The 15,273-nt window shown below is 40.0% G+C and overlaps 1 protein-coding gene across 1 annotated transcript in view; it reads left to right on the plus strand.

Moving 5' to 3' along the window:
- The first annotated feature begins 1,519 nt into the window (after positions 1-1,519).
- arhgef12b (Rho guanine nucleotide exchange factor (GEF) 12b) overlaps positions 1,520-15,273 on the plus strand; it is a 45,864-nt gene continuing 32,110 nt past the window's right edge. The window contains exon 1 of the mRNA XM_084940906.1: positions 1,520-2,241. Within this exon, the coding sequence (XP_084797032.1) occupies positions 2,210-2,241 (32 nt within the window). The 5' untranslated portion in view covers positions 1,520-2,209. The remainder of the gene's footprint in view (positions 2,242-15,273) is intronic.

The raw sequence follows: 15,273 nt of genomic DNA on the forward strand, positions 1-15,273 counted from the left end.
GACAGTTGATCAGCCAGTTTACAATGAACCACACTGTCAAATAAAGATCTATAGTCTCCGGGCTGACTTAAAAAACAAAACGAAACCATAATATATAGTGCAATATCGTCAACTAAGACAAAAAAAAAAAAAATCAAAGCAGGGTCAGAGCCAAAACCATTGTAAAAGACTGATATCACCTTGGCACCACCTGTTCAAACCTGCACATTCAGATTAACAGTAACACATATAGTAATATATTAATATTCTATTTATATGAAGTACGCTCATGTCAGAAAACTTTACTGCAGAATAGCTCCAGACCTGCAGACATCAACTGACCCCTGCACTTTATGGTCCAGTTGCCTCTTTTGTATTGTGTGCATGTGCTACTTTGTGATTTGCCTAATGTTTATTTCTTTTCTTTAAAAAAAAGTAACAGTCTTAAGGCATGCTTGTGTAACATTTATTTAATCATACATGAATGTATGCATGTAGTTTCAACCTTGTTGCACCACACAGGAGTCGCTCAGTGTCTCATCCCAATCTCAAACTGCTTTATTTCTAATGACAACAAAGATTTCTATTCTATACTATATTTTTACATGTCACTTGTTGTCACGTGTTGCTTTGTCAATTAATAGCGAAATATTGTAATATAATAATACTTTATGCACGGAACAGTAATTGTTCTGGAAACTAAATTAATCTGAATTGAAGTGGCAGCAAAAACTCAAGAACAAATAAAAATAGAAACCATTTAGATAATGCAAAACTATTAACTCTGGTATTAAGGATAACAGAATTTGATCCATTTACATTTGTCCAACCCATTTTACATTGTGGGTCACACAGCCCAGTTTTGTCTTAAGTAGTGTGGACCAGTGGCCCTTCTCTGTCAGTGTAAAGAAGTTTATACATATTTATATAAATATAGTTTTATAGATTTAAATATGCAGAACGTTTTGAGTGTATGGATTATTAAAGCCAGGAGGTTCATAAAATAAAATGATTCATCAACTAACAGATTAAAACAGCTTAAGTATCAGACAGACCTGTTAGTTATTTAAAGGGATAATATTAAATGAGAAAACTCTCAGTGCGCTATATTCCAGTATATGCTGAGGAAATTAAGAAAAGAGGAAATTAAGTCTGCACCTCCAGAGCGCCTTCTTAATGTGCTCCAAGCCACGCTGAAATAAAACCGACATCCATGTATGGCATAAAATAGAAGTTAAACAAAGCAGCAGTTTAAATAGATGAAAACACGTAAAGACTTTGCTACATAATATCTGCAAAACCCGATCCTTTACTGCACAAATTGTGCTTGGGTAAAGTGTATCTGTGTGTAATCAGATTAACTTAAGAGTGTGTTGCACAGAAAGTGATTCACTGTTAGATAAGGTAAAAACAAACAAACAAACAAACAAACCCCACCATATTCGTTATAAAGCGTATAGTTTAGAGAACTCCGATGGGCTCCTAAACGCATCGTGATGGAAGGTGTGTTTTTCCTCCTCTTTTCACTTCTTTTTTGGGGAGGGGGCACAAAGCATTTCCTCTTTCCCAAATGCATCACACAGCAGAGCAACGACCGCGACTCTTCGCACAAATTAGCGATAAGATCGGCAGCGGGATGCCCCAGAAAGCACGAACCGTCCACATCCGCACAGTGAACAACACCGGGACGTCGCGCAAATAAGAGGGGGGAAAAAAGTTCATTTTGGATCCAGCAGCCAAAGTTTGACGTAATTCTCCCCCGGACACCAGGAATAGTCTGGAGTGTCATCATGGAAGTATTTCCTAAGGAAAAACAAGAGATTCTCTCTCTCTCTCTCTCTCTGAACTTGAAGGTAATCTGAGAATGTGAAAGCTGGGGAGAAAAACCTTTTTCAGCCTGTTTTCTCTGAGGTTTTTTCCAGATGTCCATCTCCTGATGCAGGCAGCGGCTGCTTTCTGAAAGAAGCGAATTTCATTTCATCACTTCTGCTGGAGTTTAAACAGCTGGATCGTCCCATAGATACATAAAAACACACATCCTGTGTCTCCGAGGAGCTTTACTTTTGATTTTTAAACCTTCATGCTGGATGTAAAGACTCGGCAGCGTTTCGGGGACGTGCATGGACGCGTAGGAGACGAAATGAAGAAGCAGTTTTAGTACAGAAGAGTCGGGAGTTATGATGGAAATGTTGTTTGGGTGAAGCCGTCGGAAACTCACAAGGGAAGCCCAATGAGTGGCACACAGTCAACACTCGCTGACAAGTAAGTTCGCCACTCTCTCTCACACTCTCATTCTCTGCGTGTCTTTATTTGTTGCTTAATTTTGGCTTACGTGCCGACGAATGGGTTTTCGGGTCAGTTTTGTGAATGGAAAGACACCTTAGTGCATCACACCAGATTCCATTAAAAAACACCTGATTTTAAAATATATTCCCGGCTGGAAAACATAAACAACATATAATCGGATTGGATTATTTGTATTTTAGTTTCGTATTTTTTTTTTGTTAATTCGGCGATTTAATGATTCAATTCATCTATTAATTTTAATGCTTAGGCTTTTTTATTTTAATGCTTATTTTACATTTAAATTAAAAGCTGGATTTTAATACACTTAAAGTTGTTTCATCTACTACTTGGACTGCCGAACAAAGCACACGGCTTTGATAAACACTTAAGCAACTCTAATAATCTCACAGCAACGTTATCCAGGTAATAACGACAGGGAAAATCAAAATTTACAGTTTTCTCAGTGGAGTTCATGAACATGTCCATTGTAAAACTAATTGGCCACAGAACTGGGCAGGGTTTTCCCCTGTTTGACTCCAGAATATGACTGTCAGAGTTGAACCAGAAGAGGGATATTTCGTGGTGCTGCTATGTTTTCAATTAGTTGTCTCTAATATATTGCTTAATTTGAGAGTTTCCTGAGTATTTTTGTTGTGTACTCTTGAAAGGCATCCATTAGTACTTGTTCAGTGAGTCAGCATGTTTTCTAGGATACACACAGGAATCACCACTAGTCACTGGACCTTGGACATCTCCAAATCCTTGACTAAAGTCACATGACTTCAATACAGGCAGGGAGTTTCACTGACAGGCTGTAGCAAAGGGAAGCAGGTATAATGTATTAACCCCCACCCTTATTAATCACTGATAACAGCCTCAAATAAAGAATCAATCATTATTTTATGTTTTCATGTTGTTCGGTGTCTTCCTTCTCTGAGGTAGAAACATTACAGGCTGACTTTGACTCACATCCAATCCCATATAAGCTATTTCTGTATTTGTTTTTCTTACACTTTGCAGTCAGGAGTTTTCTTTGAGGAAACCATTGAATAAAAGCACACATGACTGCCTTGGAGAGTCAAACAAAGTCATTTGATTTCTCGACCTTCAGCCTGCAGGAAGGACCCAGTCAGTCGACTGCTTTGCTGGTTTTTAAGACAATGAGTCTCTTCTGTGTTCATATCTGCTTAATGATCATACAATCTTAATGATTCTTAATAGGCCTTAGAAGAGAAAGCCTGCCATAATATGACTCATAAATCATACAGACTGAGTCATGTAACTCATCTATCTTAACTATGTTAACACACCACAGCCCTGTCAGTTGTATATGTCCAAATATTACAACAATTTTAAAGGATTTTTGAAAAATGAGGAAATTAACATTGACACAGGTGTTCTTTTTTTTAAATTAAACTAAGGCGCTGGTTAGCCTAGTTTAGCACAGTAGCTAAAAGTATCAGGAAATTGCTTATTGTGGTCTTGCTCCAGCACAAAGGTACCAAATGTGCTAATGTCACTGTTAAAATAATGTAGAGAAATGGTTAGTAATGCATTTTTAGTTGTGTGTAAATTTATTTAGAGAGATGCAAGATGTTTATTTGTTGGAGATCTTGATGAATGAGCGATATTTGGAGGTCTCTGTAGGCCATGGGTGGGGGAACTCCAGGCCTCAAGGGCCGGTGTCTTGCAGGTTTTAGACGTGTCCTTGATCCAACACAGCTGATTTTAATGGCTAATTTACCTCCTCAACATGTCCTGAAGTTCTCCAGAGGCCTGGAGTTCCCCACCCCTGCTGTAGGCCTTTTTGATTTGGAGGAACCCAGGGTAGCTTGTTGACATCACCGAATCGTTGGTGAGCGGTCGCTGGAGTTTGCGGGCTGTCATCAGGTGAAATCAGTCAGGAAGAGGGTGTTGAACCAAAAACCTTCAAGTGATTGGTTTGGTTAGTGGCTCACTGGTTCAGCTGCCTCTAGTTTGTATCAAAGTCTTTCTCCAGATATTTGCTATTTACTCTCAGGGCTGTAGTGAAACTTCAGAAAGTGCCACACAAACTGGAAATGGATGACGTTGATGGTTGCCACGGGAACACGGATGAGCCCCGAGGCCTGCATGACTGGGGCCCTACACACAGCTATAGAAGAAGTGATTATCAATCTTCTTAGTTCACTCTGGATGAAACTACTTAAGAACATGTCCAGAAATGTTGTCTAAAACCACGACAATGATGTTTATCCATTAAAAAAAAACAATAAAGTACAAGATTGCTGGAACTATAACAACAAAAAGCAGTTGTATCAATAATGTTAGGTTTTAATAAATTCTGATCTTCACTGAGATCCTTTAGATATAAGCCACTTAGTTCATGATGAATATGAGGTCATTGTTTATTACATTTTTAAACTAGTTAGCAGCTTATTATAATAATAATAAACTTTATTTATAAAGCACACTAAAAAACCAAGGGTATACCAAAATGCTTGACAAAATAAGATAGGAAAATGATTTGGGAGAGGGAAAAGAGAGAGAGAGAAAGGACCCGGCACGTATTAAATATAAAACCATAATACATAAAAGTAGTTAACAAAGCATAATAGATAAAATAGATAAAAATGTGTCAACACAGACCAAATATTTGCTAGATGGAAAAGCAAGATTAAATAAATAAATTGCTTATTGCAGAGATGATGATGTGCTGCAGAGATTTGCAAATTATGTAGTTGCTATTATTTGCATCAGCTTTATGATGATAGCAGTTTCAGCTAACATGTGTTTTTGTTTGTTTGTTTGTTTGTTTTTCTTGGATAACGTTTTGGCACACATTGAGCACCATATAAGCCAATAATGATAAATCTAAATATGAGCCAGTGTTGCTTTATTAAATTGGTTGACCAAAATACTGATTGGGTCTAATATGGAAATATCCATGCACCATATTTTAAATAACTGTTAAGTACATGAAGGGAAAAAAACCTCATCAACTTTAACAACAGCGCTATAAAATAATAGTAATTATAAAGTTTGATTAAGGACACGTGGAAAAAGTGCAGACCTCGATCAAGAATGAAAATTCCCTCCACAAGGAATAAATTAAAAAAGGGAATCAATTCTCTGGATCTAGAAGGATATCTCATTTGTTGAAAACATAAAAATGATGTTTCCTCGTTTTCTTATTCAAATTTAATATGTTACAACTTTTATTTCTCCTCGGCTGTCATGTTTGATAGTGATCTCAGGACTCACTAAACCATCGTGAGTAGTGATGGGCGGTGTCTATGAAGGGTGGGGGACGTGATCAATTCAAACTTGTGGTCAACACTTACAGGGATTTCCTCATTTAAGGGAAAGGGTTACCCATGCTTGTCTTTGATGGACACATGCTCATCTGCTCAGTACTCCACTCATCACAGACCTGTTGTTGCTCAGGCTCGTGTGGCTGAACGCCACATGACCCTCTAAGAATTTGGACCTGGACGCCACCATCTCGAGTAACTAGTTAGCATGTTGTTCATTATAACCAGACAAATCGCTCTACCACTGACTAGCTGTCCTCCACCACCACCCAGTGCAGTGACTAGTAACAGCATTCCTGGTTTGAACCTGCGGGGCAGCTTCAGTGTGGAGTTCACATGTTCTCCCTGTGCCTGCATGGATTCTCTCCTCCCACAGCCCTGTTAGGCTAATTTGTGTATCTAAATTGGGCAAAGCTGTGAATGTTTGCCTGTCGCTACGAGACCTGCCCAGATTGCATCACTCTTCCCGCCTCATGACAACTGAGATAGACTTGGATAAGCGGTAAAGAAAATTGATGGGTAGCCTAACAAACAAAGAAACCCAACCAATTACATAACCTTCTTGGCAGAGGTAATGGATGAAAAATATTGTATTGATTAACGAATAAGCCCTGACAGTATCATTTCCTCTGGACAGCTTCATCTAATGATCTCACGTTCCCTCTCGGCCTCATCTTTATGGAAGAGCTACAACTGGAAACATGACACTGATCATGTCTTTGTCTATATTAATTATTTACCAGCCTCTAACTGTAGAAATGGTAGTGCGCTGTGTATTTGAGGTCTTTGTTATCTGTGTTTTCATGAAATTCTTGCAGATTAGACGGCTTTGAATGCGACTGCTGCCGTCAGATGTTTGCTCGATGTCGTGCATCCCTCGTGTGATGACAAAGTGTCCGTCTGTCCCTCGCATACACACCTCTTTGTTGATCTAATTTGTTTTACTATCTAAACAATACATGCACATTACCACATTACTGAAATGGCTCGTCATTGCCTGGTAACAAATGTGCCAACTCCAGCAGTGGTTGGGTCACGGCCTGGGGGCTGTCCAAGTGTTTCTCAGCGAGAAGAATTCAGCCCCCCCTTTGCAAGGTTTCTGGTAACATTTGCGATATTTTACGGTCTTGATGGGACACGTTCTCCCATCTGCCTCGCCTTGCAGAAGAAACCAAAACCATCCTCTTTCGTGAGGTTAATGAGTCTTGCTGGGCTTCAGGCGCAGGCACAGCTTCCTGCAGGTTGGACAGAAGCGGTAAGCTTTTAGACCTACAAAGGAATTGTTTATTACAGCTGGGATGGATCGGAAATATGGATAAAAATAAGTCGGCAAAGGAAATAAACTCAGACAAACAGGTTAGACAGATTAATTAAAAAAAGAAAAGAAAAACAGTGAAATAATGTCTTTTGTAAACAGTGTTCACAGTTTGTAGATGTGCTTCCTTGTTCAAATTTGATCCATCCTGCTTGTCATACGTGTGCATGTGCAATGAGGCGTCATCACTTTTAGTTTTATCTCCACATGGTTTAAACAGTTTGGATAATCTGGTGGTTTGTTTATCAGACTGCTGCTGGATATACTGAGGTCAGTCGGTTTTGTCAGTCGGAGAATGATATTGATAGAATTTAGAGGACTGTTTGACATGTTTTTTTACTTTAACAAAAAACTGAATGTTGAGGAGAAAAATGCTGCAGGTAGGAACAGTGTTCTTCATGGCATAAGCATGCACGATTGTCTCCATTTACCTGGATAATAAGGTCAATCTCATACCTCTACCTGGGCTCTGACGCTAGTGAACGTTAGTTGCTGGTACAAACCTGATGAAAAGAACATCAAAAGCTAAGATTTACATGCAACGGCATGTAAATCTGTCCCACTGACTTCCTGTAGAACAATGGTTTCCACTGGTTTATCTTGGGATTCAGTGATTAGTCAAATATACACCTGCACATAGGTTTATGAGTTCTTGGTTGGCAGTTTATAAAAATCCTTTAGGAAAAAAAACTTCTATTAAAGATAATCCCCGTCTGTTGACGCATGGCGATTGTGGGATTATGAGGGCGAGACGCATTAAAAGCCCCTGTTGACAGCGAGGAGGTTAATAAGGGAGAAACGTATTAGTTTCACGATAGGGACAAGTCACAACTAACCACCGGTGTGGATGACACACCGCCTAATGAAGAGCATACAAAAAACCTTAGACAGCATTGTGAAAGCTACTCATCTCATGGCTTCAGCTGTCAACAGCTCTCAGCCCAGGAACGTCATCTGCTGTGAGAAGTTGGTGTCAAGATCTAACATCTCGTCTCACACAAATGGGGTCTGCTAAATAAATAAATAAATAAATAAAGCACTGTGTCTGAGTCAGGGCTGGCTGCTCGCTGAACTGCACAAAATTGCTTGGTAGGTATGTGCTAGTGGAGTTCCTGACACTCAGATAATTGTCACAGAATTTCCTTAAGGATTAATAAAGTATTCTGATTCTGATGATGAGCTTAAGCTGTAAAATTTGCCTCCAAAGAAGTGATGACATTTCAGATGGCATACAGTCTATTTTCCACAGATATGATTACAGATACTCCTCAAAACTTTGGCTTTATCTTTGATGCACTTAAAAGTTGGAAAAAGGCTGCAGAGGCGAGATCAGGGAAGCAGTAGGATGCAGGAAGGAGGAGGTCAGACTGCATATTGTCTTTGTTGGAAGCTCATTTCAGTGCCGTTTCTAAATGCTCCCCGCCCCGTACTGTAAACCTGTCAGAGATTTTTTTGCTTTTTGCTTTTTTGTGAGTTTAAGTGATGCTGGTGTGGAGAATGAGTTATAAACCCAAAAGCTTCAGGCGGTGGAACAGCTGTGTTGCTCTTTGTCAAACCGTTTTGCTGATCTATGGGTCCCCCCCCCCTCGCCTCACTGCCCTTTACCACCAGGGCCCAGACAGGAAGTGGTGACATCATTGCTAAACAATGTCCATCAGGCCCTTCCTGACTAAAACTCTGCTGGCGACACATCAGTGCAGGCTGACTACCAGCCGGACAGAGATCACTACATTTACAGTGCAAGAGCTTGCTAATAGAAACTGGAAAACCGCTGGGTTTCCCTGACTGTAAGTTGACCTGAGATAGGATACTATATTAATGCAAGTTAAACAAACATAATATCCACAGGGAAGGTAAAAAGAGGCTATTTTAAAAATATATTTATAGGATCTTGTTGGATAAATAAGCCAACATTAAAAGGGTTTGAAAGGAACTTTATTAGTTACACCATGAGGTTATCAGGTTGAACCCCTTTATGCCTTTAGAACAGCTTAATTCTTCATGGCATAGATTCAGCAAGGTGATGGAAACATTCCTCCGAGATTGTGATCCATATTGACATGATAGCATCACACGGTTGCTGCACATCCGTGATGTTAATCTCCTGCTCCACCAGATCCCAACGATGCCGTTTGAGTCCAGTGAACTCATTGTCATGTTCAAGAGAGCACTTTGAGATTATTTGTGCTATCCTGCTGGAAAAAGTCATCAGAAGAAACTCATTGGAGATGGCAACAGTATCCTAGTCTTCTATTGTCCAATTTTTGGTAGCCCTGGTGAATTATAGCCCTGTTTTTTTTACTTAGCTGACAGGAGTAGTACCCAGCGTGGTCTTCTGCTGCTGCAGCTCATCTACTTTAAGATTGTGCATTCAGTGACGCATACTTTGGTTTTAATGAGCTGCCTTCCTAACAGGCAGAGTGATCTGGCCATTATCCTCTGACCTCTGACATCAACAAGGCATTTTCACCAGGGGATGTGCTGCTCACTGGTCATTTTCTCTTTTTTAGACCATTAGAGATGGCATTGTGGGAACCATCCCAGTAGATGAGCAGTTTCTGAAATACTCAGACAGTGCAGCAGTTAACTTCATGTTGTTCTTAATGCATGCAAGCATCAAAATTGGCACACATACCGTGTCCGAACAGGAATAAACACACATTTTAGCACGTGTAGCCATGTAAATACATTTATTTGACCTTTTATAGTAAATGTGGCTGAAACACACAGCTTATTTCTCACTGCTGAGTTCATTATGAAGTTAGTCCACATGATCAGTTTCTTAATATACCCTGAGATTATGCAATAATTTGTCATGTCACCTGAGGACAAACTCTAATGACATACAGCTAAAAATGATATGTGCCTTTACCTTTACACGTATAATTAATGTGTTTTATTTTATCCAGCTAGGGTCTGGAAGAAGGAACAAAAAGTCACCTTTCTGAAGCTCTGTTTGAAATTCAGCAGGTCATCCTGACTAAGTCCACATGCCCAGATACACTGAGTTGCTGCCACGTGATTGGCTGATTAAATATTTGCTTTGCTGAGCAATTCAACAGGTGTACCTAATCAGTAATCAGTGAGTGTACTCTCCCTGTTTTTTAATGCAAACATGATTTGTGAGGCCAAAATGTACCTTTTGTGGTACCTGAAAATAATAAATTAAGTCTTTATTATTTAAATTATACATACACTACAGATTTAGTCCTTATAGCTGAATCTCATTGTGAAGTCTAACCTTGTAAAAGCAGTTAGTGCTGGGTGAGTCAGTTTAATATTAAAACATTCATTTGAGGATGACTGGATAATGTTTAACAGCCCTTGTCGAGCGTTTTGATTGGGTCACTGCTGGAAGTTCACAAGCTTCTATTGAATTTGGATGTTTGTGGAGGGAGCCAATAATGTCACATGGAAATGCAGAGTGATTTATTAATGGAGCAGGCATGATAATATTCATTTTGGAAAGAGTTGTTGTTTTACTTATGGAGAATTGATCTTACTAATGATCTTTGTCTGTGCATTTGTCCTTTTCCCCCCAAGGCAGCGTTCATGTGAAGGTGGTCCTTTCTGTTTAGTCCAGGATCCTTGAAATAGAGGGATTGGTGGGGGGGGGGGGATCAAATGAATGATAGAGAAAAATAAAATTAGAAAGGCCATAACATAACAGGGATTCCACCCTGAGTTAGTGACACTGATGTGATAGAAATAGGGCCATCTATGAGCTTTGCAGAGGGTGCATAGTTCCTTCAGTGTGTTAGACACTTTATTTTATTTTGTCATCATCTCTCCTGTTGCTAAATATCAACTTTTCACTGGGAAGTAGTGGGTTTGGAGCTAGTTTTGGTCTTTTTATAGGCTTTGTTGAAATAAATAAAATATTAATAAGTATTGCTAACTTTATCCTTCAACAAAAAACAGTGTCAGCCCAAACCAACTTAAATATCTCACTTTATATGAGACAGAGAAGCTCAGAGGGATATCAGCTGTGCCATCAGCAGATGTGGGCTGGCACTGATGAGCTGACGTGACAATGCTTGACTTTGTATTCTGCATGAATGCTACGCTCAATTTTTTGGGGGGTGGGGGCTCTATGCACATTTCAGATTCCACAGACCTCAGTTAGCATGTTAAATGTTTGAGTTCATGACAGTACGGTTAGAAAAAGACTGAACTAGTATGATTTGTTCGGAAGTGTTTCCAGGAGAAAGCCTCTTCTCTCTAAAAAAGAACATACCAACATAACAGGTTTAGGTTTGCAAAGATCCATCTCAAGCACAGGACTTGTGGAACGATGTCCTTTGGAAGATAAGACCAAAGTGAAGATGCTTGTGCTGATAAGCTGTGCTTGATGTTGGCCAGACATGGCCCTCTTCGTTATGTATTATGTCTCAACACCTCACACCAGCTGTGAAGCACGGTGGTGGAGGAGGCATGATTTGGGTACCTTGCAGTTACTGGGCTGAGTATGAGCTCCTCTGAATGCCAAAGTTTTGTAGTGAAGTGTGAGCACTGTTTGCTGAAATTGAGTCGTGCAATAGCGTGTAAACATGTTTACAACAGAATGACTGAAAAAGAAAAGAATCAATTTGTTGCAGTGGCGCAAAGTCCAGACTTCAGCCTGACTGAAATGCTTTAGTGAGCTGTGGATAAATAACTGCCCCAAAACTTCAAGTGATATCAAGAAGAGTCACGATGAAGTCCTACAAAAAACAATTACATCAAGTTATTGCTGCTGAAGGTGTTTCTAGAAGCTACTGAATCCTGGGAGGCATAAAGTCCTGTGCAAACTTTCTTCTCCAAAGCCTCAGAGCTGGTGCAGTTTGATACTTGCACATCTCTGTATTCCAACAAACAAACTACAGTACCAGAAATTTCCAGTCAGTCCCACAATAAGACCGGGGCTTTGGTTATTCACCTTTAAAATCAACTTTTTAACCTATTCCTGCATTCTTTATATTCTTTTAGGACATTTAATTTGGGTTACAGAGAGCAAAATTAAAGCATAAATGATTTTGCATTTTAGTGTAGCCTGCTGCTTTCATAATAAACAGTGAGTGCTACTATATTTGGAGTTTTAGCTTCGTACTCATTGGCGTTCCAGTTCTCCAGCTCTCTGGAGCTAAGTCCTTTGCTGCTGTTATCATCCCAGAGGAATTGTCTGGTATTTTTGGCATCTGAGGCCCGAGTAGATTGTTGCATGTTTTTTTTTGTTTTGTTTTTTTGTTGTATTTTTTGTCCTCTTTTGATAACTTTGCAGTAAGCAAGCAAAGAAAGTCTGAGCTGTGACCATGTATTCCAGCCCAATGAGACTAAAACAGTTGATTTTAATGATCCCTTCTTTTCTAAGGTTCCAGGAAACGTTTCACATGGACATGAACTCTTTTCCTCCTTGTAGGACAACAAAAGGAGGTACATCGATTGTTAGGACTGAAACATGTCCCATCACTTTGTTTCAAAGACTGTCCAGCATGGTCAGATTCATCGAAGAGGTCGTCTAGTGTGATTTAGATTACATGGATCATTTTTTAAAGGACAAACAGTGCTATCAGGATATACGGGCTGCACTGTAAAAATATTACATCTCTGAACTCTTGAAAGGGAAAAAAGTAATCCCAGAGCATTTAGTTTAGCTGATATTTAATGACTTGGATATCATGTTGATGGCTTAGGCGTCACAGTTTAAAGTGGGTGTGTGATTTTTGTGCTGAACATTCGGTAGAGGTGCAGTTAAAGGCATTTTAAAACTGGTTTAATAACATCTGTGGCTACGAAAAAGCCACCATTAACTCTTTAAAGTTTTTAATAGGCCCTCATAAAACACGTCGAGGTTCCCCATCTGTCTCTTAACAGCTTTTTTTTCACTGAATTTAGGAATGTTTTTTCTGGTGGCAATTTCTGAAAATGGCCCTGGCATTCAAAGTTTAATTAACTCTCCAGAGGGAAGCCATATTATTGCTGGCAACTCGGGGAGATGTCCTGGCACTTAGCGGCTTTCCTGCTGGATTCTGAGTAGAGCCCGGCTGATTTCTACTTCTGACGTTGTGACTAACTGGGGTTTAAGTAGGCGAGTAGCAGCAGGGTGCTGCTAATCAAAGCCACTTTATTATCAGTGATCATCAGCAAGTATGAGCAGATAAGTTTACCTGTCTGGACCATACAGGCATGTGTTAACACAATGTCAACAATATCTCCCCAGATTTGACTTCAGACCTCAGTTGGCATATTAAATATTAAAGTTAATGACAGTGAAATTGGGAAAAACACTGAACGAGTATGGATTGCATTGAAGGGTTGCCAGGAGAGAGCCTCGTCCCTCTAAAACAAACACGACAGCACATTTTAGGTTTGAAAAGTTGCATCTGAACAAACCACAAGACTTCTGTAACAATGTCCTGAGTACAGAGAGACCAAAGCGGAGATGTTTTGACATAATGCACAGCTCCATGTTTGGCTGACACCAAACACAGCACAAACGTCTCATACCGACTGTGAAGCACGGTAGTTGAGGGGTGATTATTTGAAGGACCTGAGCACCTTGCAGTCACTGAACCAGCCTTAAACTCCTCTTTTTACCACAATATTCTAGAGTCAAATAAACTGGCTGATGCAGCACTATAGTGATCCCAAGCACATCCTAAAAACTACAGCAGAACAGCTGAAGAAGAAGGTAATCAAGGTGTTGCAATGACAGGGTCAAAGTCCCGATTGAGGTGTGAGGAGACGTTAAGAGAGCTGTGCATAAGTGAATTCCCTCAAACCTCAGTGAACTGATGCAACGTTACAAAGAAGAGTCGGCTGAAATTCCCCTAGATGCATGTGAAAGGTCGATAAACTCAAACAGAAACTGATTACTTTAAGTTATTGCTGCTAAAGGTGGTGTGTGCTTTCTTTTTCACTCGACTGTATGTCAGCGACTTGCAGTTTTGAGTTTTTATGTACGCTCATAAACCTTTTTTTTTATTGTCAGAGTGTCATAACTCTGCGTGTTCTTGTGGAAGAACAGTGAAACGTGTTTTCAGGCGTCACAAATGTTTTCGCCTGATCCTGGGGCCCAAACTGCACGAATGTGGCGTACACATCACAAGCTGAGAGCTGAATTCCTCCCTCTTCTCATACACTTACTTACTGCCACCCCATGAGCAGGACTTAGTCTGCCCTTTTCTCACCATGTCCTATCAGCTGCTAATCTCTTCCAACCACAGCAAGGAGGAGGTTCAGATCTCAAGGTTAAAACCATAATAGTCTCCTGTTCAGCATAACCCACAGTTATCTCTTTTTGTCTGTAATTGTGAGGATCCACTGCATGTTTAGTCTGGTTCATTTTCCAGGAGCCCGGCATACCGGAAAATATTCCTACGTCTTTGTCATATGGTGTCCCAGCATTTAATTACTTTCTTTCCTTTTCTTTGCCATAAGGAGAGTTTACACTAGATTGTTCACTTTGGGAGGTTTAGTTGAAATTTCCTAAGCCCAGTCTTCTGTCTTTCCTCAAAGACACCTCCTTCCTCCTCCTCCTTCCCGCCTCCCTCCTCTGCTTCTTTCTCAGCCCTCTCCCACATTCAGGAAACTCAGGCCAAGCCAAAAACCCTGGTCCCTGTTTCCGGGAATGTGTCCCACAAAGCCACAGTATAGTAAGTTGGCTCTGACGTGGGAGCCATTGTTAAAAGCCCAGGGCCCCCATTGTCCAAGGGAGGAACAGCAGCACAAACAAAACCCCCTCTTCTGGAACGAGTAGGGAGGGACGAGCTGAGGGAGCCTCAGCTATTAATAAATGAACTGCCACCTTCATGTCCAGCTCCAGTGGGGGATATGCTTATAAAATCCAAGAAAGTGGGAGTACATGGAGCTTAGTGAGTTGTTTTATTGGCAAATTATTCTAAATTAGACATCAGCAAGTCTGTAGTTCCACTTAGGGATGGACTAAGTGGAACTACAGACTCATCGACAGTTGTTTTGTCAAGTCAGAATTTTTAACCTACTTTAGAGACAGATCCCTGATAATCGGTACCAAGGTACCTCAAAAAGTCAACTCAGTAACGTGTTAGTATAATTATCCCTCAGGATAATCAGATAATTGCTTTAAAAATGCAAATAACTGGAGGTAAAAAAATAAAATAAAAAATAGCAGGTAGCTAAAATGCAATTGAGCGTCTTCATATTGTTGAAATGTAAAGTTAAAGTAAAGTAATTATAACTACAGACAATAGTAAAAAATGTGATTCAGGCTTTAAACATGTTTATTTCTGCTCTGGTTGGGCTTTTTAACATTGGAGTCTATGGGGCATTGACTCACTTTTGAGCCAGCCTCATGTGGCCACTAGAGGAATTACAGATTTTGGCACGCTACTAGGATGAAGGGAAATGACTCGAGATGGCTTTATTTTGCCAAGATAATGA

The sequence above is a fragment of the Perissodus microlepis genome, chromosome 10, assembly GCF_051167445.1.
Source record: "Perissodus microlepis isolate ML-2025 ecotype Zambia chromosome 10, ASM5116744v1, whole genome shotgun sequence".
In the NCBI taxonomy this organism is placed as follows: Eukaryota; Metazoa; Chordata; class Actinopteri; order Cichliformes; family Cichlidae; genus Perissodus; species Perissodus microlepis.